This window comes from Leucopleurus acutus (genome assembly GCF_964270905.1).
Source record: "Leucopleurus acutus genome assembly, chromosome: 11".
Taxonomy (NCBI): Eukaryota; Metazoa; Chordata; class Mammalia; order Artiodactyla; family Delphinidae; genus Leucopleurus; species Leucopleurus acutus.
In genome coordinates, this window is record NC_139152.1 from 97,599,009 (window position 1) to 97,625,249 (window position 26,241).

At 49.8% G+C, this 26,241-nt stretch overlaps 2 protein-coding genes across 5 annotated transcripts in view; both read right to left on the bottom strand.

Annotated features, from left to right (window-relative positions):
- Positions 1 to 12,745, bottom strand: part of ARFGAP3 (ARF GTPase activating protein 3) — a 54,531-nt gene extending 41,786 nt beyond the window's left edge. For all 3 annotated transcript variants that reach the window (XM_082850784.1, XM_082850783.1, XM_082850782.1), the window contains exons 1-2: positions 12,616 to 12,745; positions 5,784 to 5,902 (exon numbers count right to left, since the gene is read on the bottom strand). In XM_082850784.1, the coding sequence (XP_082706910.1) occupies positions 5,784 to 5,902; positions 12,616 to 12,684 (188 nt within the window). In that variant the 5' untranslated portion in view covers positions 12,685 to 12,745. The remainder of the gene's footprint in view (positions 1 to 5,783; positions 5,903 to 12,615) is intronic.
- Positions 12,746 to 23,624: 10,879 nt separating this feature from the next.
- The window catches only part of PACSIN2 (protein kinase C and casein kinase substrate in neurons 2), a 141,460-nt gene continuing 138,843 nt past the window's right edge, over positions 23,625 to 26,241 (bottom strand). For both annotated transcript variants that reach the window (XM_082850203.1, XM_082850202.1), the window contains one exon: positions 23,625 to 25,397. In XM_082850203.1, the coding sequence (XP_082706329.1) occupies positions 25,285 to 25,397 (113 nt within the window). In that variant the 3' untranslated portion in view covers positions 23,625 to 25,284. The remainder of the gene's footprint in view (positions 25,398 to 26,241) is intronic.

Sequence of the window (26,241 nt, forward strand, 5' to 3'; positions counted from 1 at the left end):
TCTCATAGAAATTAAATAAGCTAATATCTGAAAGGTGCCTGGCTCATGGTAAACACCACATGGCTAAAATTCTCATCACCACCATCATTATCATCATCGTGGTGACGCTGTCACACTGTTATAACCGGCAAGCTCCAGAGGACAGGAGTGTCCCACATTTTTCTCTCAACTCCTAGCACAGGAACATAATAGGTACCTGAATGTGGGCTGACCTTAAACTTTTTTTTTTTTTTTTTTTTTTTTGCGGTACGCGGGCCTCTCACCATTGTGGCCTCTCCTGTTGCAGAGCACAGGCTCCAGACGTGCAGGCCCAGCAGCCATGGCTCACGGGCCCAGCCGCTCCGCGGCATGTGGGATCCTCCCGGACCAGGGAATGAACCCGCATCCCCAGCATCGGCAGGTGGACTCTCAACCACTGCGCCACCAGGGAAGCCCCTACCACCAGGGAAGCCCCAACATTTTTAAAAGTCCTAAAATTGAGGATATACGTACTCAAATTTGCTAATCTGCCTTACAACATTTTTTAAACTAATTTTTACTGGAATATAGTTTCTTTACAATGCTGTGTTAGTTCCTACTGTACAGTAAAGTGAATCAGCTATTCGTATACATATATCCCCTTTTTAAAAAAATTTATTTTATTTATTTATTTATTTTTGACTGCGTTGGGTCTTCGTTGCTGCGTGGGGGCTTTCTCTAGTCGTGGCGAGCAGGGCTACTCTTCATTGCAGTGCATGGGCTTCTCACTGCCATGGCTTCTCTTGTTGCGGAGCACGGGCTCTAGGCATGCAGGCTTCAGTAGTTGTGGTACGTGGGCTCAGTAGTTGTGGCACACAGGCTTACTTGCTCCGTGGAATGTGGGATCTTCCCGGACCAGAGACCGAACCCGTGTCCCCTGTATTGGCAGGCAGGTTCTAAACCACTGAGCCACCAGGGAAGTCCCTCCCCTCTTTTTTTGGATTTCCTTTCCATTTAGGTCACCACAGAGCATTGAGTAGAGTTCCCTGAGTTATACAGTAGGTTCTCATTAGTTATCTATTTTATACATAGTATCAATAGTTTATATATGTCAATCCCAATCTCCCAATTCATCCCACCACCCCCTTTCCCCCCTTGGTGTCCATACGTTTGTTCTCTATGTCTGTGTCTCTATTTCTGCTTTGCAAATAAGATCATCTATACCATTTTCCTAGATTCCACATATATGTGTTAATATACGATATTTGTTTTTCTCTTTCTGACTTATTTCACTCTGTATGAGTCTCTAGGTCCATTTATGTCTCTACAAATGACGCAATTTCGTTCCTTTTTATGGCTAAGTAATATTCCATTGTATGTATGTACCACATCTTCTTTATCCATTCCTCTGTTGATGGACATTTAGGTTGCTTCCATGTCCTGGCTATTGTAAATAGTGCAGCAATGAACATTAGGGTGCATGTGCCTTTTTTTTTTTGGCTGTGTTGGGTCTTTGTTGCTGTGCTCGGGCTTTCTTTAGTTGCAGCGAGCGGGGGCTACCCTTTGTTGTGGTGCATGGGCTTCTCATTGCAGTGGCTTCTCTTGTTGCAGAGCACAGGCTCTAGGCACACGGGCTTCAGTAGTTGTGGCACACGGGCTCAGTAGTTGTGGCTCACAGGCTCAGTAGTTGTGGTGCACGGGCTCAGTTGCTCTGCAGCATGTGGGATCTTCCTGGACCAAGGCTCGAACCTGTGTCCCCTGCATTGGCAGGCGGATTCTTAACCATATGCCAACAGGGAAGTCCCCATGTGTCTTTCTGAATTATGGTTTTCTCTGGGTATATGCCCAGCAGTGGGATTGTTGGGTCATATGCTAATTCTAATTCTAATTGGTTTTTTTTTTTTTTTTTTTTGCAGTACGCGGGCCTCTCACTGTTGCTAGGGAGCATTGGTATTTATTTAAAATAAATAAATAAAATAAAATAAAATAAATAAATTTATTAAAAAATTACAAAACGAAAATAACAAGCTGGGGTCTGGCCACGTGCCAGGATTCATGTGAGTTCATTTGCTCACTCCTCCCAAAGCCCTAAGATGAGTATAAGCCTTCTCATCTCCACTTTTACGGGAAGGAAACTGAGACACAGAGAGGTAAGGAACACGCTCACCTTACCAACAGCTAGGGATGGCAACGGGATTCAGACCCCCAGCAGCCAAGCTGCAGCATCCTCACACCTACCACCCACCTAGCACTGCCTTGTGAATCTCTGGGGTGCCTACTGCACCCAGGCTCACGTCAGCCTTCCCTTCCCACGTGCACCCCCTCCAAGGGCCTCAGGAGTATAAAGTTTAAGCTCCCAGACTGGCCCTCCCAAGGCCACACAGATCTTCCCCTTTGAATCTTATTTCCCCTCATTTTCCTATGCATATAAAAACTAGCTACTAAACAGTTCACTTTTTCCCACCTCTATATCTTCTCGTAAAGTCTGAGTGCGGCCCTCCTTTTTCCCTACCTTGTCTCCGTTATCAAAATCTCACCAGACCTTCGAAGTTCACTGCAAATGTGACCTCCTCCTTTACACTTTGCCTAATTTTCCAACCAGAAGTAGACACCATGCTCTGTTTCTATCAATGTTCTTTATAGTTTATCTTCTTATTTATGTTGTATTTGTACCCCCAGCCCACCAACAGTGACAAGGGTGAGACCCCCTGCACTTGTCACAGCCCATGACATACTTAATGGTGAACTTGAGAATAAACAGAGCCAGAGAGAGGAGCACTGGGACACTCAGCATCACAGGCACTGGGCAAAGAGCTCCGAGGCCTGGAGGGTGGGAAGAGGCCAGACAATCAGGTCCACTCTGCAGTCAGTTCCCAGTGCAGTTTGCCATTTCCACAGATGCCTAACCTGTCTTTTCCTTTTTGCTTGGCAAAAGCCATAGTCTAAAAATTTTTTTCCCTTTGTAAACTCGTTGACTTGAAATTCTACTTAAAAACAAAACAAAACAAAACCTCCGGACTTCCCTGGTGGAGCAGTGGTTGAGAGTCCACCTGCCAATGCAGAGGACACGGGTTCAAGCCCTGGTCCGGGAAGATCCCACATGCCGCGGAGCAACTAAGTCCCTGTGCCACAACTACTGAGCCCGTGTGCCACAACTACTGAAGCCCACGCGCGTAGAGCCCACGTTCTGCAACAAGAGAAGCCACCGCAATGAGAAGCCCACGCACCGCAATAAAGAGCGGCCCCGTTCACCGCAACTAGAGAAAGACCGCGTGCAGCAACAAAGACCCAACGCAGCCAAAAATAAATAAATTAATTTAAAAAAAACTAAAAAACAGAAAACCTCCTTTTAAATAAACATTCCACCCATGCCAAACTGTTAATATGTTCATGCCTGGGAAATGGGACTCTCTGTGTGTGTGTGTGTGTGTGTGTGTGTGTGTGTGTGTGTGTGCACGTGTGTGTGCAGCCAGCTAGCACGGGGAGAGGAAGGAGAGGGAAGGGGGTTCTAGAGCAGGGACTTTCACTTCCTACTTTATATACTCTGGGACTGTTTGGATTTTTTTCCCAGTGAACTAATGTTTGTAAATTTTTTTTTTTTGCAGTACGCGGGCCTCTCACTGCTGTGGCCTCTCCCGTTGCGGAGCACAGGCTCTGGACGCGCAGGCTCAGCGGCCATGGCTCACAGGCCCAGCCGCTCCGCGGCACGTGGGATCCTCCCGGACCGGGGCATGAACCCGTGTCCCCTGTATCGGCAGGCGGACTCTCAACCGCTGCGCCACCAGGGAAGCCCTGTAAATTTTTTAATCAATAAAAAGTGTTTAAAGAGCAGCCCTCCGCCTCATGAAAAGAAAATCCTTAGCACCCTCATCATCCTTGACTTTCTCTTGCCCAAATCCTAGACTGTTGCCCTTGGGTTATATGTACAGTGATTTTTTTTTTAAACAGTTGTTCTTGAATCATTTATAAGCATCATGATTCATACAGTTATATTTATCTAACTTTTAAAAGGGTAGTGATTAAACCTGCAACATCCCAAACAGGCCCTGCTGTCCAGCCTCATCAGGCTCTCAGGCAGCCCTTCCCTCAGCTGGGGAACACGTCAGAAAACCACCTGATTTCCTGGAACGGTTTAAGCTGGTGGTGTGCTGTAGTGGTGAGGAAAAGGGAGGGCCAGGTTCTGATGGGCGGGACCTCGCAGAGAGGAAGAGGGAAAGAGCACAGTGAGAGAGAAAGGAAGACAACACACTACGCATCGCCTCAGTCTAGGCATCGCGACCTCTGGACAGAGTGGGTCACCACGTACTAACTGGGGACAACTGACCTGGGGGGAAAAGTACATGAAGAATAAACTTGCCCTGGCAACCAAATCCCTCCACATTTCAAAAAGAGACAAGGTCAGGAGAGTGTATTAAAAATATCCTGGGTCCAGCATCTAAGAAAAAGAAAAGAAGACAGGAAACTGATAGATATTCTGGAAGTAGTAAGAACACCCAAGAGAATTCCCTTTTCTAAATCATGACCTATGGAGTTCTACGGATATAACATTTAGCCCATTTTGCTTTGATAAATTGATTTCTGAAAAAAAGAACTCAAGAAAGTACATAAAGTTTTTTTCAGTTAATCCATTAAAAAGAAAGTTATGGGGACTTCCCTGGTGGCACAGTGGTTAAGAATCTGCCTGCCGATGCAGGGGACACGGGTTCGAGCCCCGGTCCAGGAAGATCCCACATGCCGCGGAGCAGCTAAACCCGTGCGCCACAACTACTGAGCCTGCGCTCTAGAGCCCGTGCTCCGCAACAGGACAAGCCACTGCAACAAGAAGCCCGCGCGCCGCAACGAAGACCCAATGCAGCCAAAAATCAATATGTTTAAAGAAAAAGAAAGTTATGTTGTTATTATTACTGTACAGTTTTTGCACCAGGACACAGAATACCGCGCCACAAATTATCACAGATTTTACCCTACAGGAACAAACGCTCTTTATGGTAATCACACTGTAGTGTCAGTATTCCTTAAGTCATAATATAAAATAAAACTGCTTGCCATGATTTCAAACAGCCTGCCTGCCCAGCTGGCTCCTTCCCTGGAAAAAGAACTGGCAGGGGAACAGGTGAGCTGACCTGGGGAGGCCAGCCGTACAGAGATCTGAGCCACGACTGCTCAGAGGTGCCCCTGTACTTCCAGCCTCCTACTGGACTGTGGGACTGTGTCCAGAGGGGGCATCTTTCTCTGATGGCCACAAAGGCCCCAGAAAGGCTACTACCAAGAGGTCAGAGCAGAGATAGGGACTAGCCAGAGGGGTCCAGGCAGCCCACGTCTTTCACATTGCAAACATTTGAAACTGCCACTAAAATTCATGCAAAAATCATTCCCTCGGTCTCTGCTATAAGTGTCATTGGAGGCTGAGCTGCCGGATTTTGCTGGGGGCGCAGCCCTGATCTGACGAGGGTCTCCCACCACCTGCAGTGACTGTCCACCTGGAGGAGCGACAGAGACCCCTTCCCCCAGGAGGCGTCAGAGCAAGACTCCTGTGTGCTGCTAATTATCAGAGACAAGAAAGGAAAAGGAGATGCTGCCTCAAGGCTTCTGTTCTGACTGTGGCTTCAACACTGCCTCCTCTCACACCAAGCTCTACAGCACAGCGACCAAGTAGAAAATAATTCATTTTCCGAGTTTACTCAATTACACAAGATTTAAATCTCCATGACTCATAACCAACCTCTCATTTTACTTGACATCAAAGCAAACATAAAGGAAAAGGGGAGAGAGACCCACGTAACGAGGTAATCACTCCCACCCCCAGTGAGGAAAGTTCCCCTTACCGAATAAAACTCAGGTGGACACCAAGCGACCGGTGTGACCCCGAGCAGTCGATGCACAGGAACACCCCGTAAGTGATGCTGGCCCAGCTGGGATTCTTGGCACCGCAGTCAAAACACACCTGAAAGAAAATTTCAAAATTCAGTTATTCATCGATTCTTATTAGCCAAATGAGCCACCCTATAGGACAGTACAGGATGTGGCTTCAAAGCTGCTTAGTCTTTACAATTTAAACTGATTATTAGAGGGAATTCCCTGGCAGTCCAGTGGTTAGGACTCAGCATTTTCACTGCGAGAGCCCAGGTTCAATCCCTGGTGGGGGAACTAAGATCCCACAAGCTGCACAGTACGGCAAAAAAAAAAAAAAAAAAGAATAATAGATAAACAAACTGGTTATTAGAAAAATACCTCACCTAGATTTTTTTTAAAACCTCAAATTTCTATTTCTTTTATTATTATAATGTTACTGTATTATATAATTATATATCAATAGACTATTAATATAATGCATTAATTCATTAAGTTATATATTTTTGCATATCTATTTTAATAGTAGGTAGTATGCGTAGTAAAGAGAACTTAGATGTGTTTATTGCCTCAAACATGACTCATGCATGAAGCATCGACAGGGTTCCTACCACTCACATGAATGAACGCTAGACAGGGATGTCCCCTGCTGGAAATGCCCAAGGCCTTACTGTCCCCTGGGCAGTGGCTCTCTACCAAATGTCAGGCGTCTGTGCATATTTCCTCTCTCCCCAGCCAGAGGAAGAGAGCCCCCTGGATGCTCCCCTGGATCCTGCCCTCCAGGTACTGACCCCCTCATGTAATCCCCACCCTCGATTTGCCCAGGAGGCCCGTGTGACCAATGATATGGCAGAAGTGCTGGCGCGTCCCTTCCGGGGTGAGGTCATAAAAGACCCTGGGGCTTCCTTTCTCTCTCTCGCTCTCCCCCCAGATCACTGGCTCTGGGGGACGCCAGGTGCCATGTCTTGAGGACACTGGGTCACCCAGTGGGGAGAGCCATGTGGAGAGGAACTGAGGCCTTTAGTCCAACAGCCAGTGAGGAGCGGAGGCTGGCTGACCACCACGTGAGTGAGCTTGGAGTGGAGGCCCCAGCCTCCTGAGAAGCCCTGAGCCTTCCTTCCTCAGCACTGACTAAAGTCAACATTCTTCACCTGATAACAGGAGCACAAATGTACTTTAGAATACACAGTGCTTGTTGTGGAAATGAATACTTATGAGTAATTAGAGCCAGGACAACAGGACAGTTAAAAATTCCACAAATAATAGACTTGTTTTGAATTGTTTTCCAGAAAAAATAAAACTATATTTTAGCTAACTGAGCCACCCCCAGATTCCTGGCCCTCAGAACCTGTGTGAGACAACTTGTGTTTGTTGTTTTAAGATGCTGAGCTCCGCAATAGATGCTAATAGAGAGAGCTGTTCCTGCGTGAAATGCCGTGTCCTTCATGACCTCTGTCCCTTCCACTATGTCCAGGTCACTGTTATTACTCAGACACACAGCTCACGTCCAAGGAGTGGGCCCCCTCCTGCACAGCTCGGAGCTCCTGCAGCGTTGGGGGCCCTTCCCTCACCTTGCCTTCCGCCTGCATCTGCACAGAGCTCGGATGTGGCTAACGCTCAATAAATGTTTTCTGTGTGTTTTTTCATCTCCCACAGAGCCTGAAAAATAGTGATCTACCCATACAAAGCATTCAGGAAATACATGTTAGTCAAATGAACAACTTATAAAACTTATTACCAGCTCAAAAATTAGCACCAGCCCCCTCAACACTGAAGTCAGACATTCTTCATCTGATAACAGGACACAAAAGCACTTTAAAATACACAGTGCTTGTCATGGAATTAATATTTGTAATTAATTAACATCAGCACAACAGAGTGGTAAAAATTCCACGAATATGTTTCCCTGGTGGCGCAGTGGTTGAGAGTCCGCCTGCCAACGCAGGGGATGCGGGTTCGTGCCCCAGTCTGGGAAGATCCCACATGCCGCGGAGCCGCTGGGCCCGTGAGCCGTGGCCGCTGAGCCTGCGCGTCCGGAGCCTGTGCTCCACAGCGGGAGAGGCCACAACAGTGAGAGGCCCGCATATTGCAAAAAAAAATTTCCACGAATAGGAGGTTTTTTTAAAGTCCCCATCTTTTAGGTATGCTTTATAGGCAGAGCCACCTATGTGAAGGTTGTCTCAACTAAAACCATCAAGAAAGATCTGGGGACTTCCCTGGCAGTCCAGTGGTTAAGACACCACGCTTCCAATGCAGGGGGAAGCAGTTCAAACCCTGGTCAGGGAACTAAGATCCCACATACCATGCAGTGTGGCCAAAAAAAAAAAAAAAAAGGAAAGCAAGCTCTGGCTTCTGGCCTTTTGAGGGCAATACAAGCGTGAAAACACGCGTGGATTTTCCAAAGCCCCTCATGGTGACAGGTTCACAATAAGCAGGCAGGAGTAGAGGGCTGACAGCTGACACGAGAGGCACCAGGCATTCACTCCAGGGTTTACTGACTGCCTGCTACGTGCCAGGCACCGTGGCAGAGGCTGAGGTATTAAGAAGTGGATGGCGGCACTGACTCCACAAACGCTTGCTGAGTCCCCCCACCTCCCCCTACCCCCGCCCCGGACAGGCCACTGAAGTGGGAGTAAAGGACACGGAAATGAAGATGCCCTGTGGTAACAGCCATGAGAGTAAGGAATGCCCACCCCTGGGATGCCAAACAGTGGGCCCGACTCTGCCAAAGATGCCGCCCCTCTGCAAGAGGCCACTGTGATCCCTCACTCACTTAGCTAACAGCTGTCACTATCAGTACGCCCCCGACACACACAGAGTGCACATACAAAAGTGGCCTGGGAAGAGTCAGCCCGCGTGGAGCCCAGTCTAGCAGTCCCAGTGGGCAAGACAACTAGTTATACTGTTGAACCTTAGTAAGCAAGGACAGGATGCAAAAAGTTTTCTGGACAGGGCCCAAGTGGCATGTGGGATGTCAAGAATAGAGTCTAAAAGGGCAGAAGGGGCAAAAGCCTGTGCAGGAAATGGCCCTGTGCAGGGACACGACCCAGAGGTTGGGCGCACACAGCCCAGAGCGGGCAGGTCTGAGAATCACTCCCAAGGTGGTCACAAGGCTGGTTACGAAAAGACAGCAGCGGGGCTTCTAACAAGCGGCCTCAGAATCCTCCTGACCCACCAACTAAGATGAGGAATTGCAGGCCTCTCGCCTTCCGAGACGGCCCGCACTCTTGTCTGGAGTGTGTTTCTCCCAAGGCCGTTCTCGCCTTTTGAGACAGACCATGTTCAGTCTACAGAATACGTATCTCTCTAAATAAATCCATTTCTGGACTCCGCTGGTGGTGCAGTGGTTAAGAATCCATTCCACAATGCAGGAGACACGGGTTCGAGCCCTGGTCCGGGAAGATCCCACATTGCCACGGAGCAACGAAGCCCGTGCGCCACAGCTACTGAGCCTGCGTGCTATAGCCCGCGAGCCGCAACTACCGAGCCCACGTGCCACAACTACTGAAGCCCGCGTGCCTAGAGCTCCGCAACAAGAGAAGCCACCGCAATGGGAAGCCCATGCACCGCTCGCCACAACTAGAGAAAACCTGCACGCAGCAAAGGAAGACCCAAGGCAGACAAAAATAAATAAATAATCCTTCTTTCTCCTGAAAAAAAAAAACAGATGAGGAATTGCAGAATGCAGCTCTGTGAGGGCTGGGGCCTTGTTCACCTGAGCTGAGCGCTGAGCACGAGCCTGGCACAAAGCAGGCACCAAATGCAAACACAGGTGGTGGAAGAGCTCACGAGCCGAGACTGGGCCCTGTGGGATCTGAGGTCAGAGGGCAGTTCGAAATCCAAGTCTGGCTCTCTGCTGGAGCAGGGACTCCATTTTGTTTTGATGGGCAATTCTAAACCAAATGGAGATATGGTCTTCTAAGCAGAGTATCAGTTCTTATGGTGATAAAAAGTAGTTTGGGACGAACAATTTGTTTTGCTACATGGTCAGAATAATTACTATAGAAATCACAGCTAATATTGAGTGTTTGCTCCATGTCAGGTACTGCTGTTGGCCAACAGAATCTTGATAACAACCCTATAAGAAGGTACTGTTCTTATGCCCATCTGGGCCAGCTTCCGGGCCTGTGTGTGATCGACACAGTCACACAGGACACCGCACACAGAAGCGCCCATAGGTGGTTAATGCTCTGCTGTCTCATCTTGAAATTCTTAGTACTTTTGAAACAAGGGCCCTCCATGTTCACTTTGCACATTTCAAGTTCCCTGCAGAGTATATAGCGCCAGTTTTCATCCCCGTGTTAGAGAAAACTAAGGAAACATGAAGTTAAGTGTCATAGCTAAGACGTGGTATCACAGAGACTGGACCCGGGCAGTCTGCCCCGGAGTGCACTCGTCACCCCTTCACGACACTGCCTCTTCCCCCGCCGGGCAGCCCTTTATCTGTCCTCCAGGCACTAGATAGACCATCTGCTTCCTGAAGGCAGGAGCCTGTCTCTTTTTCCATCAGCACATCCTCAGTGCTCTGCAGTGCCCGGCATGCTGCAGGTGCTTAACTGGTATTTGCTGAATGAATATTTGCTGAATAACTCAAACAATCACTATAACACTAAGGGAAGAGCAGAGACAAGGGAGGATTTCACAAACTAGAAAACTGGCCCTTTGAGTTAAAACCTTTGATCCAGAGTAAAGAGCCATCATACATGAGAGGGAGAACTGGACACCACATTCTAAAAGTAAACTGAGGTGTTTTTCTTTAAGTACTTTCCTGTCTTGTGTGTCTTAGAGCTCTTTTTAACCATCTCATTTTAAAAATGCTTATTAACTCTTCCACATCATTAAAACTAGTTTTCATCTTTGCTTAGGTAGTGGTTTCTTATTAACAATCAAATAAAAAGTCTTAAGAAATGTAGCACAGGGCTTCCCTGGTGGCGCAGCGGTTGAGAGTCCGCCTGCTGATGCAGGAGACACGGGTTCGTGCCCCGGTCCGGGAAGATCCCACATGCCGCAGAGCGGCTGGGCCCGTGAGCCGTGGCCGCTGAGCCTGCGCGTCCGGAACCTGTGCTCCGCAACAGGAGAGGCCACAACAGTGAGAGGCCCGCGTACCGCAAAAAAAAAAAAAAAAAGAAATGTAGCACAAGACTGTGGAACACTACCAGAAAGTATTTTTGCTCGATGCTTTTATGAATCCTACTACAGAATATAAAATTTTCTACAAGTGTGTTGTTCATAATTAAAATAATAATAACAACAAAAAATTGCTGACATGTATTGAGGGCCAGTATATACAGGTACTGCTCTATGTGCTTTTCTTGGATTTTCTCATTTAATCCTCACAATAACTCTCTGAGTTAGATCTAGTTCATGCCTCATTTTCAGATGAGGAAAATAAGGTACAAAGTAGTCAAGTAACCTGCCCAAGGTGACAGGAAGTCCCAGGATCTGGATAACAATTTACAAGCAAGCCCACACACGTCCCTCAAAAGTGTTCTTGGTATAAAGACACTGACTTCTAATTTAAAAGGGACATCTTTTGATGAATTCAGTCAGAGAGAATATATGTTGGGTTTCTGAGATAAAGCAGACCAAAAAATGTATAGTTTCTACACTGCTAACTGCAGATCCTAATCTGGTCTAGTTTACATCAACCCCTCTTTATAAACAGATTAACCTGAATTCGAAAATCAAGAAAATAGCAAAGAAATCGGCACTGGAGAATTCCTGGAACCTCTTTCCCCTCCTGACTTTCCTACGTTCATCAGATATCAACTCCTATAAACTGTTTCCTTGCTCCCCTCCACCTAGACCTAAAATAAAGACATCTAAGTTTTGTAAAACTCTGGGACTTTCTTTCTATGCCATCATGTCATGGCACACAGAGTCCATGCTGACACGACGGCCCTTTGCACTGTCCAGGTTCCACTCTGACCTGTGATCCTCAGCAGAGGGTGTCACTTTAGCCCGATGTGTCACCACATCTCCAGCCAGTAGCGAAAAGTTGTAAGAGTCATGGGTGGGGGGAAGGGACAGTCTCTGGAGATGAAAAAAAAAAAAAGGAAAACCCCCATCTCCAAAGAGAGAGAGACAAAAAGGAAGGAAGGGAAAGGGGTCTGTGGTGGGCTTTCTTAGCAAGAGACAAGAGCGCGAAGCCACTTAGCAGTGATCACTTAGCAGCTTTATCAGACAGGGAAACTGAGGCTGCCACCAGAGGACACAGCTTCCCTGAGGAGCTTCACAGGTGAGCTCGGAGGCAGGGAGGTGGCGAGCCGAGCTTCCCCGAGCGCCCAGCGCTACCAGCTGGAGTTTCTGGCCCGGCGCATGCTTCCCGGCTGGGTCATAGGTGGCCTGTGGTCTCCGCCCCCAGTCGCAGGAGCCGCGGGTACGCCCCCTAGCCCTCCCTCGGGCCCCCGAGCTCGCCCCCCGCTCTCTCAGGAACTCGTGTCCACTCCGCCCCCACCAAAAGCCGCCTCCGACCCCCGTAAGTTCCCCGGCCCGGTGTTAGGAACCCACAAGTGTCCGCCCCCGAGACCCCCAGATGCTCTCGCCTCCCGCCCCCAGGACTCCCAGGTGCCCGCCCTGCCTCGGACCCTGGGGTGCGCCCCCTACCCCGCCCCTCCCTTGCTGAAGCTGCGGGGCGGCGCACAGTCCGGACCCAGGCGAGGCCCAGCCGCTGCGGCCGCACAGTGCGACGTGTCACAGGCCGGGCCGGCTCCTCCTCCCGCGGCCGCGGCCACTGGCGCCGCAGGGGCCTCCCGCAGGGTCCGGCAGGGATGCCAAGCAAGCCTGAACACGCCCGGCGGCCGTTACCTTGTTGGTGGGCACCGACCGGAGGCGCTTGAAGATGGTCAGGATGTCCTGCTTGCTGGGGTCCCCCATGGTCACCAAAGAAACGAGGCGCAGCTGGCCCCGCCAACCGGGAAGGGCAGAGCGGGAGCGGTTGCCGCCTCCGGGAGGTAGACGATGGCCGAAGGGCGGGGCTGCCCGTGACGATCAGACCGGGCCTCTCGATGTCCCCGCCCACTGCCGGAGCGCACGCGCCACTCTCCCCAGTGGCCCTCGCTCAACAGTGCCACTGGCTCCTCCCACTCAGGCCCCGCCCCGGTTCCTACGCATGAGGCTCGCGCGCTTCCTCCAGGTCTCCGCCGGGCCTCCACTCCCGGCAGTAAGTGGCGAAGCTCGGTCCGGGTTGGGTTTGTACCTGCGCGCACGGCTGCTCGAGCCACCGCCGCTTCGGCTGATGGACTGCTTCCTCGGCCAAGGTCCTCTCACCTCCTCCCCGTGAGAGCGGGAGAACCTGTCACTCCAAGTGGCAAAGGAGGAAACTTGCGGGGCAAGGGCCTCCCCGCCGGCTCCCCACACCCGAGGACTCAGTCCAGGAGCCGGATTTTCGCTAGTCTCCTGAGCCCTGGTGGGAGGCGTCCTATGGCGAAAAGGATCAGTTTGGGTTATGTCAGTGAGAGAGTCAGCAGTTCTCCTGAGGCAAAAGGCGCTCAGTCAAATCTGATGAATATAGACAAGAAAAGAAGCTGGCCCTTTCCTACCCTTCGGCTGACATTACTAGCTGGAGGGTTTAAACGCTTGGAGAACGGTGCCTGTTTTGCGTTAGTGGGTGTGGAGCCACTAGGTGTCACGTGAGGTTCCGCGGGTCAGGAGAAGGATAACAGGTTTTGGAGTCAAATGCAACACCTTGGCTCCAAGCTCACTCCAGCCAGCTCCTTCCCAGCTCTGTGACCTTGGTCAGATCACGTCTCTAAAGCTGGGTTTGCTCCTCTGTGCAGTGCGGTGAGAGATGGGGAATCAGTGCTGAGCAGTACAGGAGAGCAGCTTCCCAGTGAAGCCCTGGGAAAGGCTTTGGCAGTGGTCTTTCAATCTGTCTGGTTAGATGCCCTCAGGGAAGTTGGAAGCTTGCAGGGTTGGAACTATTCCAAGGAAGGGAAATGTATTTACCTAACTGTAAAAAGTTACTTTTACAGTAAGTTTCAGCTGTGACTGAAAGTTCTGCCTTGTACTGAGTCAAAGTATATACATACCGGGCTTCCCTGGTGGCGCAGTGGTTGAGAGTCCACCTGCCGATGCAGGGGACACAGGTTCATGCCCCGGTCTGGGGAGATCCCACATGCCGCGGAGCGGCTGGGCCCGTGAGCCATGGCCGCTGAGCCTGCGCGTCCGGAGCCTGTGCTCCGCAACGGGAGAGGCCACAGCAGTGAGAGGCCCGCGTACTGAAAGAAAAAAAAAATTATATAAATAAATAAATAAATATATATATATATATATATATATATATATATATATATATATATATATATATATATACACACACACACACATACCCCTGTACTTTGTGTCCCTAGGTACGGGTTTGACCCTACACAGAATACCTGGCATGTTTATGAGTCCTGTGCTTTCTGATGGGAATGGGAATGATGGTCCCATTTACTATTTGGAGTTGAAATCTTCTTACCAAGTTATATATCAGATTCAGGATATTGTCTACTCCAGTCTCCAGTATAGAGATCCCTGAGAAGAAGAAAAAAAGTGCAATGAAGTGTAGACAGTATCTACACTAGTTGGGGCATAAGGGGACACACACACCCAAAAAAAAAATACCATTTGTACACCCACCTTTCTCGTTTCTATCACCTGCTTAAGCGTTCTTCATAGAACTTGTTATAACCTAAGGCCATAATGTGTAATACTCCCCTCAGCTGAATATAAATTTTTTGAGATCAGATGTATTGCACCTATCTCCCTATAGAGATATATATATACCTCTATATATCTCTCTATATCTCTCTATCCCCAGCACCTAGAACAAAGCCTGGTACATAGTATGCATTCAGTAAGGATGCGTGGAATGGGCTTAGAATGTAGAAAGCTGCAAAGAACGTCACTCCTAACATAATAATGAGAAAAGGCTGGATAACCTTTAAAATCATAACTTCTCTTGAGCCCATCAGAGAGCTGAGAGCAAAGCAACCAAGTAAACCGAATTCCAAAGAGAGCCTAGCCTCTCCAAACACACTTGGAACAAAGAGCTCTTTCACCTTTGGCAAAGCACAGGGGAAAGAGGTGGCTGCCATACAAGTGGGCAAGAGGAAATCAGTTAAAATTTTAATGAATTCTTAGAGGCCAAGCATGGGCTAGCATGTCAATTTGGAATAGCTAGAAGCCTCAGAAACAAGAAGAGTTTACATTCATTCACAAGCTCTTTTCCGTAAACCTCCATCAGAAATCTTTCTTCATGAGAAAGATGGAGACAGAGATCTCTGACATCAGAGAGAAACCCCTTGGTAGGGCAGGCACCCAACTTTTGGGGGGTGGGCACAAAACCCCACCCGCTTCCCTTCTCTCTTAGAAAGCAGAAGCAGGAAATTCACTCTCCCTCAGGCTACAAGCAAAGATCCATTGCTGCCAGGAGTAGAAGCAAAATCTAGTAATACCAAATCCTGAAGAGGATAGGAAATCCTCTTCTCTCAAAGGAGGGTAGGCAGAAATTCATTGCTTCAGATCTGAGCATAATAGAACACAGAAGAGCTTCGAAAGAAGGGCCCAGTCAACAGGCAGGCCCACGTCGCCCTCTGGGTACTGTCCTTGCCATCTGTGTCTTATGGGGATATCCTGGTGTGGCTCTGGCCAAGCGAGACAACATTTAGTTTATTTAGTCCATCCAGTCGGACAGGAGCTTGCTGAAAGCCAAGTGCCACTCTAGGAAAAACCAGACATGCTTACATAGTCATATGATGAATCACAAAGTTAGAATAAGCACAGATCTCATCCTTGCCCTGGTGGACTTTAGTTAGTGCTGAAAAGAAAACAAATTGCTGACTTAAAAAAACAACAACACACACACACAATGTAAGAGCTGTGAGTTGAATTTATTCAGTGTCTTCCTGAGGACTCTAACCCAGGAGACAGCCTTTCAGATAGCCTTGATGTACTGTTCCAAAGAGGTGAGGGAGGAGCCAGGATATATATGAATTGGGGAGGGGGGCTGGAAAAAAACATGTAGTTGAACGTCAAAAGATTACTGGGAATCACAAAAACAGACATCTCAAGTTAATGATTTTAGTGCTTTTCTCTGTATGGGAAGATAACAAGAACCTGGGGTTACTGAAATTTTTCCTTAGTTGTGTATCTTAACTATCTCAGGGCCAGTATCCAAAGGACAGAATGATTCCTGTTTTTCACCATCCTGAATTCCCCTCAGGTACACTGTCAGTGGGTGACTGCAGTGGCTATTGGCTTGATCCTTGTAGAACTGGAATGGCAGGCAACTTACGAAGTGAACACTATGTCAGACATGCCATTTCTGTACAGGTCAGATACTTTTGAAAATGAGCTCATGGAATCATGAGCAACCTTATCTGCTTTTTTTAAAAAATTAATTTATTTATTTTGGCTGTGCCGGGTCTTAGTTGCAGCATGTGGGATCTTTAGTTGCGGCCTGCAGGATCTTTTAGTTGCAGCATGCGGGCTTCTTAGTTGTGGCATACGTGCGGGATCTAGTTCCCCGACCAGGGATCTGCATTGGGAGCGCAGAGTCTTACCCACTGGGCCACCACGGAATTCCCAGTCTTATCTGATTTCCACCAATCCGTATATGCTCAGGCAGTGCACTTGTCATCAAACTGAACTTGGGTCTGCTTGCCCGCTGCACAACAAAGCCAGCTTACTGACACTGGGTTGTGGTGAAGGAAAGCACATTGTTTATTGCAGGCACCAAGCAAGGAGAATGGGCAGCTCACGCTCCAAGACCCAAACTCCTCGATGGTTTTCAGGGAATGGGTTTTAAAGGCAGCATTGGGGTGAGGGTTTCAGCTCGTGGGTTTTCTTCTGATTGGTTGGTGGTGAGTTAACAGGGTGATATTTCAGGAACCTTCTGGTTCCAACCAGTCTGGGGTCAATGTGCCTGGGGTCAGCATGTAGTCAACAACCTACACCTGCATGGGGTCTTAGTTTCTGCAGAACTCAAAGATGCATCAGATTGTTCTGACAGTTGTTATGAGGATGAACCAGGACTCTGCTCTATCGATGAACTAGTTTCTTGACTGCTTTTCCTTTGTTTCTACATTTCCTCACTTCCTTGATTAGTAGCTGCTTGAGTCTGGTCTTTGGAACTCAGGGAAGTTCTGGGAGACTAAAGCCGTTTTTCACAAACAAGAGACAGGGGACACAGAGGGGCTTTTGTACCCAGGAGGGCCCTGCGGAGTCCTGCTTGGCTTCACACTTCTGGAAATTCCCAAATGCCCTCTCCGCCCCCGTTTATTTGGCTGCGCTGTGTGGCTTGTGGGATCTTAGTTCCCTGACCAGGGATCGAACCCGTGCCCCCTGTGTGGAAGCACGGAGTCCTAGCTCCTGGACTGCCAGGGAATTCACCTTGATTGATTTTTTTAAATCAATTTATTTATTGTATTTATTTATTTTTGGCTGGGTTGGGTCTTCATTGCTGCACGCAGGCTTTCTCTAGTTGTGGCAAGTGGGGGCTACTCTTCATTGTGGTGCGCAGGCTTCTCATTGCGGTGGCTTCTCTTGCTGCAGAGCATGGACTTTAGGTGCGTGGGCTTCAGTAGTTGTGGCACGTGGGCTCATAGTTGTGGCTCATAGGCTCTAGAGCGTAGGCTCAGTAGTTGTGGCGCACGGGCTTAGTTGTTCTGCGGCACGTGGGATCTTCCTGGACCAGGGCTCGAACCCGTGTCCCCTGCATTGGCAGGCGGATTCTTAACCACTGCACCACCAGGGAAGCCCCTTGATTGATCTTTTAGAAGTAGAAATTCTGGACTGCGCACAGCAACGAAGACCCCACTCAGCCAAAAATAAAATAAATTTATTTAAAAAAAAAAAAGAAATTTAAGCTGATACCATTACCACCTTTAATGGGATAAAAGATTTAGAATCCTCATTACTGTGACATTTGCAACATTACAATATTATAAAAAATAATTGGATAGTGAAATGAAAAATTATGTTTACACAAAACCTGTACTTGTATGTTTATAACACATTTATTTGTAATCAAAAACTAGAAACAACCCAAATATCCTTCACTTGGACTAACAAACCATGGTAAATGCATTCAATGTAAACTACCCACAATAAGTAGTAACAAACTGATCCATGAAACCACGTGGATGGATCTCAGACGAATTATGTGAAGTGAAAGATAAGACAATTTCAAAAAGCTACCTATTGTATGATTCCATTCACATGACATTCTGGAAAAGGCAAAACTGTGGAAACAAGACAGATCAGTGGTTTCCAGGGGCTGGAAATACAAGGAGGGGTTGATTATAGAGGACCAGGCAGAAATCTGGAGACTGAGGGGACAGTTCTCTATCTTGTTTGTGGTGGTGGTTACATGACGTATGTGCATTTGTCAAATTATACACTAAACAGGGTGCATTTTACTGTATGTAAATTATACCTTAAAAAATAAAAAAAGATGGGAAACAAAGACGTGCTCAGCAATATAAGACTTCTCACACATGGAATGTCATTAAACATTTTTAGTGGAAGCATATTTAGGGACAGGAGAAAATGCTCATGATCAAATATTAAGAGAATGAAGCAGGGTACCAAACCACGTTTAGCGTATGATCCCAGTTTTGTAAAAAAACACACACATTAATGATAAGGACAATGAAACATGGGCACATGTGTATGTACAGAAAAAAGACTAGAAAAAATGCACCAGAATGTCAGCAGTATTACCTCTGGATGTTGGGACTTTAATGTTTTTCTGAATACTTTTGCTTAGTTTCCAAGTTGTCATCTGAACCTTTGCTCCTTTTACAACTACTGAGTGGTCATTAACATTGTTATTTGAAAACTATTATAGAGGGGCAGGGGCAGCCTGGCTAATCTTGGCCAGGAAGTGGCCAACGAGCTGCACACAGTTCGCTGGCAGTCAGTTTCACCTTGTTGATCAAATGCCATCCGGCTCGGGGCTGTCTGCTCTCAGACCTCTTGGCCAGGCACCCGGGTTTCTGTGGCCTTCGGTTGCCATGCTGCACGTCAGGGCTTTAGCCCGCTGACGGCCGGTGTTACTTATCCTTTCCTCAGACAGTGATGTTATTTATGCAGTTCATTTGTTCATCTGTTCCTTCCTTCCTTCATTTCCTAGTCTTTTCCACAGAGGATTTGAAGAGGTCTAAAAGAGTCCAATCTGAGTTTTACTGGGTGGCCCAAAATGGATTTCATTTTTTCTTTTCAATTTCGCTCCAAAGCACTGGGGCGAGAGAGGAGATTAAGGTGCAGTGTCTGCACCAAGGAGCTTGCTGTTTAAGCAAGAAGATGTGCCAGTAGTGGCACTGAGGCGCTCGTCTGGGAAATGCGGTAACTCCCATTCTGGTAGCTATGTTAATGAGCGCCACTGGGGGCAGGCACATCCTCGCCCTCTGAGGCAGGCGACCTCGTTGTCCAACAGCACAGCCTAGTGGGCAGGGACTGCACTGCACTACCCACGTCTGAACCTAGCTAGCTTGGCTGTATGTGCAACTTACCTAACCTCTCTGTGCCTCAGGTTCCTTACCTATAGAAATAAGAATAATAATATTTACCTAGTTCATAGGGCTGCTTTGTTAAATATTAATAAATGTTAAAGAGTTTAGAGTAGGGTCTGGCACAGAGTGAAATACAAATGTTTACTATCATTGCCATTTTATAGATGAGCAAACCAAGCCTCGGAGAAATTAAGTATTTTGCTCAAGGTAACAGAGCTAAGTGAGGCCCCACAATTGGAGCCAAGTTTGAGTGCAGAGAATATGACCTCACAGTCCATGCTCTTAACCACTGGCTTCGTTTTTACACCGTTGTAAGACTCATTAATTTTCAGAGAAGAAAAAAATATTGTGTCAGGTTTTGGTGTGGAAAACCCAGACTTCTTCTGTACAGTTTCAGAGATGGATGAATATATGGCTTGGAGGAAGCATTCACGCCCAGCCTCTGGCTGGGGAGGGTCCGGAGTCTCCATCTGGGGTCTGCATACTTTGCTTATTACTGGCTTGAGTTAGGATGGTGTTTGGGGGTGAGACCATTTTCACAACAAGGTGCCCATCCGACCCTCATGAGGCAGCTCTCCCTCTACTACGTGGCTGCCTCCTAACCCTCCCTGCCCCTTGCCAGGGATGGGAGGTCACATTGGCCTGTGTCCTTTGCTCCCTGGGCTCTCTTTGTCCATAACGTGCCCACCTCCTCAGCCCAGACTGTGGTTGATCAGTCTCTGGGTCCCCAGAGCTGGGTTAGGAGCATCTGCTGGTTATCTGAACAAATCCAGGAGGACACGGAATTGCTGGCATTTTGGGCAGCTCTGACTTGCTCAGAGGGTGGTCCTGGGTCAGCGTCAGCTGGGGACTTGTTAGATGTGCAAGCCCTGGGCCTCACCCCCCAACCTGGTGACTCAGAAACTCGGGAATGTGGCCCAGCAAGCTGGGTTGTAACAAGCCCTCTAGATGTTTGAGAACCAGCAGTTTGGACAACAGCATCTGCTGTCTGGAGTTGGGCATCGGAGTTCAAACCCCACCTCTACCCTGACTTGCTGTGTGGCCCGATGTAAGTCACTCAAGCTCTCTCGTTTGTTTCCTCATCTATAAAATGGTGCTCATACATCGCGAGGAGATTTCTATGATCCTTTGCAGGGAAAGGTGCTCAGCACAGGGCCTGGCATGTAGCTGATACATGTTCAGCCCAAGGCTGGTTGGAAACAGCAGGCTGAGAAGCTGCCTGTCCCCCAAGAGTGCCGGGGTCAGCCTGGCTCCTCTGACCCTGTGCTTGGCAGTGGCCCTGCCTGGTGGGGCATGAGTCTCATACCTCAACCTGGGTCTGTCCTTCCCCGGGCAGCAGAGCTGCTTCTATGCCGGGCCCAGGCCTCTCCACCAGGGGGGCCCAGGCCTCTCCACCAGGGGGCCCCAGGTCTGTCCACTAAGGCGCTGTGGCTCGGCCCTTCTGCTCGCTCCCTCCAGAGACCACAGAGGTCCAGCCCGGAGGTCACTGCCGGCCCATCTAAGGGAAAACTAAGGCCCGGAAAGGGGCACACACCTCCTGCCGGTGTCTGGGCAGGGGTGCAGAGAGGTGCAGAGAGGGCAGCTGCCACCCTGGAGAGAGCTGGGGCTGTGAGAAGGGGTGGGGGGATGAGAGGCAGTTTCCAGGACACCTTGAGAGCAGGGCCCCGACCTGGCAAGTTCTCCCGCTTCTGGACACCCAGCTCAGAGAGGCTCAGGCACCTGCTTGGGCTTCAGGGCCCACAGGGGTGGAGGTCCCCCCAGGCTGCCCACAGCCCAGCCTGACCTCCACCCAGGCGGGGACACTTCCTGCTGGAAGTGGGGGAAACAGCTCAAGGACCCCATAGTGCCCACCCCTTAGGGTCTTGGAGCCGGGTTGGGAGGCCCTGTTTGTCCAAATTTCCTGAGACTTGTAGGCTGACCTCCAGAATCCACTGCGCACACTCAGGAGACCATCCTGCCCCGTCATCTCTGGCCACTGCGGCCAGTTATCACAGTGACTCCGTCTCTCTCTGATCTCTGGAGTCCCCTGAAGGCAAACATGGGCCCTTCCTCATGTCTGTCCTGGCACCACCGAGTCTTGCACACAGTAGGTGCTCAAGAACTGCTTGATGAATGAATACAACCCAGGAACAGAAAATAGGGAGGGAGGGAGGCAACTGCCTGCCAGGAGGGGCTATTCGGGGTCAGACCTGGCTCAGCTACTCCAGCCACTTGCTCTGTGGCCACAGGCACATCACTCCTGACCCTCACTTGGCCTCAGTTTCCCCAGGAACAAGGAGGGGCCCCTCAGCTTCCCACACCCCTATCCCATGGATGGCAAGTGGCCCCCCAAGCCTGCCCCCTAGGACTTGAGGCATTGGCACAGCCCAGATCCACAGGCCACCCAGAGAAGGCCAGGCCGGGCAAGGGGACTGGCCTGCCTGTGTTTAGGTGGATAAGGGCCCTGCAGGGAAGCCTGGGACACCGAGGCCAGCCCTGTCCTCCATGTGCAGGGACTCCAGAAGACCCAGTGTTTTAGCTCGTACTGTGGCAGCATCGGATCCCTGCCCAGGTCACTAGGCCATAGGTCACTTGCCCTCTGGTCACTACTGGGGGGCTTGGAGAGGAGGAAGTACTCCACCCCCCGCCCCGCTGAGGGAAGTGGGGTGGGCTGCTGAGAGCCCTGGGGACCCCTGCGGGTGGTGTGGATGCAGCAGTGATCCAGGGGGAGAAGGGGCAGCTTGGCCCAGGCAGTGGCTATGGGGGTGGGGAAGGACAGAGAGGCAAAGAGGGCTCAGTGGCCCAGCATGGAGGGCATGGGAGGGGCAGCCAAGGATGCCAGAGGGTCCTGACCGGGGACCAGGAGGGTGAGGTGTCACGCATAATCATGGCAAAAGTTATCATCTCCCGAGCACCTGTGGCCTTTCACCCCTTTACCCTAACCCCCACCCGGGAGGCAGGTATCACTCTTGCCTGAGAAGATGAGGCCTAGGAGCGAGTTAAGGCTTCCAGGCTCACCCTGAGGGCCGGGCCGGGAGAGGACAGGTGGGCAGTGTGGGCCCTCCAGGCTTCCTCGCAGGAGCTCTGAGGATACAGGAAGCTGAGAAAAGGGCCTCGCCGAGCAGCGGCTGTTTCGGCCTGACTTTTGAGGGTTCCTCCTGCTTACCCACCTTGTTCTTTATCCGCCAGTGGAGAAAGCGAGGGCGGGCTTGCCCTCGAGAGTCCTGCAGATGTGGGTTTGAATCATGGTTCGGTCACAGGACCTTGGGCAAGTCACTGGACTTGAATTTCCAGACCTTCTGTGTCTTCTGCAAAGTGGGGTGACTCCAGCCTCCCCCATGCGCTGGCATCACAGTACACGAGCTCACCAAAAGCCCAGCAGGCCCAGCTCAGGAGACGGGACTGGGTGCCTGCTCTGACCCCTCCCTTCTGCTCTGGCCCAGCTTGTCTCTCGGAGGAGCCTGGGGCTGGCGAGGCAGAAGCTGGTGACTGCCCTGGGCAGCGGGCAGCTGCGATGGGCTCCAGCTTCTCCTCAGAAGTGGAGAGCGGGGGCCCCATCACCATCAGACCAGGTGGCAGATGACAGATTCATCCTTGGCCCTTAATGAGCTGGCAAAGTTAACCTGCCGTGGCGGCTACCCCCTCACTCCTGCACCCCTGTGAGGGCCTGGTGCCCAGATGGGGCGCTTCTCTGGCAGCCTGACCGACGTCAGTGAGTCCAGCAGCCCTCACATCTCTCCTTTCCCGCCTTGCCCTGGCCTCCTTCCGACCCAGGTCACCCCCGAGGGTGAGGGTGGAGGGCTCCTCAGGGGTTTTACTCGGTGCCACAGGCCAGCGGGGACTCCTCGGGTGAGCCTGGCTCTTGGAGCCTCTGCTTCTTTCTCTGTAAAATGGAAACGGGGAGACTCATCTCACTCACAGCGTGTTTGGAGATGGGCATGTTCCTTGCAGATAAGTAGAGAGGGCTCAGTGCACAGCGGGTGCTCAGGAAATACGTTCAAGGAAGCTCGGGTGATGAGTGGTCTCTGGGCTGGTCCTGCTATTTGGGCCTTGGGGAGTGGGCAGGGAGGCGCCAGCCTGCTACCCACACAGGGGGAGCCTAGGCCACACAGCGGCAGGTTTGGGGGAGAGAAGAACTGCAAGGGGCTCCGGTGCCTCAACTCCCCAGCCTCTAGCTTGGCAGGGGCAGTGGGACAGGGACACGGCCCCCTGAGCAGTGGTCTTGTACCCGGGATCTTGCCTGGCTCCAGAGCTGGTGCATAAATGCCAGTGAAGACACGTCCACCAGCTGATGAGAGCATGAGGCACACGCACAGCACAGAGACTGTCATACTCACGAGATCAACTGTTTATTGATTTTTTTTCTAAAATACTATGCGTTTAAAGAAACACCTAAACTGAAAAGACGTGACAATTTTTGGTACATCTGTAGCAAAGGAATGAGGATTTTTGCTGGTAAGTGTTCATGACAGACAGACACACACCCATTTTCCAAGCAAGACATCAAGCTCACTGGAAACATTGAATAAAATGCATAGCTTGTGATGGCAGCAGCCACTTCTCCAATGTCTGAGTTACACAAAATAAAGGTTATCCCTCCCTCCCCTGCCCCATGATTACAGTGTAGCTTCCGGCCCCAGCACGCCTGCTCCCTGATGACTAAGGATACTGAGAAGAGACCCTTGTGCTAGGGGGGTGAGACCCAGCTTTTGTTTGCTCACGAGGAATACAGATGACAGTGAAATCTTCAACTGCTGGAAAGACACGGGAGGTTTGTACAGTGTTCTGCTACAGAAAGGACTAAGGCTAGTTAGAAGTTGGACCCACAGCTAGCCAGTGAGGACAGACTTCCCTACAGCAGGCTCCACTTCAGAGAGGCCCAGGGCCCGAGCCCGGAGGGTCTCAGCTGACCAGCCAGGCCTGTGCCCAAATGCCACGGTCTTTAAGCAGTTTACAAATTAAACCCACTGTCAAAAGCTGTTAAATCTCATTAACACAGTAGACGAGCTCTTTAGATTCTCTGAATATCAAATAATATATACAGATATACACCAAGACATGACAGTCTAACATAAAGCATCTTAACTATAGATGCATTCACTTGAAAAGTTAGTCTTCTTATTTTTTAACCTTTCAAATCACTGATAAAATTGTTAATTTGCATGAGTGAAGTTTTAAGCACAGAGTGAAAACAGTTTTTAGATATGGTGACTTTAGAGAGTTCTACATAAGGTTATTTGCGAAAGTCACATTTGGATGCCCCAAATGTGGACAGCATTCACAACAGGAATCCAGCCATGTGTTCCCATCTTTCTACTGCAATCTCTTGTCTCAAACATTGTCTGTCCAAATGAGCTACTGGCTCTCGCAGCTTGCCCCAGGCAGTGGCATGGTTGATTAACAGTACGACATGGAAATAGAGATATTTCCTTAAGACTGGTGTACATCCATCTATGCCATAATTTAAGTATAAATGAATGGAAGAACATGTATATAAAAAAGTAACTGTACACAGCCTTTAAATTAAAAACCTCAAAGTCCTCCCTCAGAAAATGGCATGTAAGTTTGTTCATCTAAGTTGCAGGTGATGGGACTCGTCAGAGAAAGTAATCAGTGGAACCAGAATCAGTGTAACCCACCATTACCATGGACTTGGAGGAGAGGAGGAAAGACAAGGTCAAGAATATACAGATCCATGATAAGCCAACACACAGCGAGTGGGGGAGCGGGGGCAGGGGAGGGTCCCGGCGATTTCTGTTGTACTGCATCTTCCTGTGCTCAGATCTCTCCATTTGCACTGTGGAAAGGGTGCCGAGTCCCAGGTAAAAGGACCAGCTTGTCTGCCTTCAAGAGACACCATGAAGCCAAGAGCAATGGAACCATCATCTTTTGCAGGAAAAGGAGTGGATGCCCACACAGCTGGCTGGAGGCACCAGAGCCCGGGGCCAATGGCTAACAGAGCCCCTGGGACCTCCACCTCCACCCCTCCGCCAGCCCGTCACTGGATCGCCTCAACGTAATTCGCTGGGTACAGGCCAACCTGTCCGTTGTCCAACCGTCCCTTGCACCAGCCCTGCTCATCCTCATCCTCTATCTTGGTCAGCTCATCCCCTGCAAGACAGAAAGGAAGCGGTCTTGGTGACCACAGGGTCAGAGAATCACCCTCATGTTTTAGCCCCCACCCTGGGCCCACAGAGGGTCCCTAACTTGGGTGGGAGGGGCAGGCATTCTCCTGGGGGCAACGTGGCCCGAGGGCCTGGCTCCTTCTCTATCAAGTTGCATCTGAGGTTTCGTGTTTAGTCATGGGGGCCTCTGAGAGATCTAAAGACCCAGGTCTTTCACACAGTGATCCTAAAGCAAGCCGTTCTCAGTTGCCAGCGGGGCTCCCACAGAGACTGCAGAATTAGACGCTGCAGGACTTCTGCCTCCCTGACTGTCCCAGGCCAGGTCAGAGGAATCCTTTCACAGGGTCTGTGCCACCTCCCTCGCAGCCCTGTACTGCCATCCTTCCTTCCCCTGGGCCCTGGCCCGCCTGATCTTCTTGTATCTCCTCCAGCACTTGTTGCCATGGTCTTGGTGCCTTCATTTAATGTGTGTCTAGACTGCAGGCTGTGGGAGCGTTGGGGACCCATTATTCTATCCCCAGCAGCTAGCTCAGAACATTTGTCCTCTGACTTAAGGAAATCAACCCCTCCCAACACTGAGAGTGTCGGCACGGTTCTGGAATCTCCCCATGGCTCTGTGTTAGTGCAGTTTGATTTATCTTTTGTTTGTTCAAGCATGAAGGAACCTCTACATCACACCAAGGCCCTGGGTGGTGAAGGAGATACAGACATGAGAGAGGGACAGATGGAGCCCTGGTTCCTCAAGGAGACAGGCCAGGGGACAAGGACCAAAGGTGTGGTCAGGGCTGAGGTGGAGGGAGGTCCAGGCGTGGCATTTTCCTGTTCAGGAC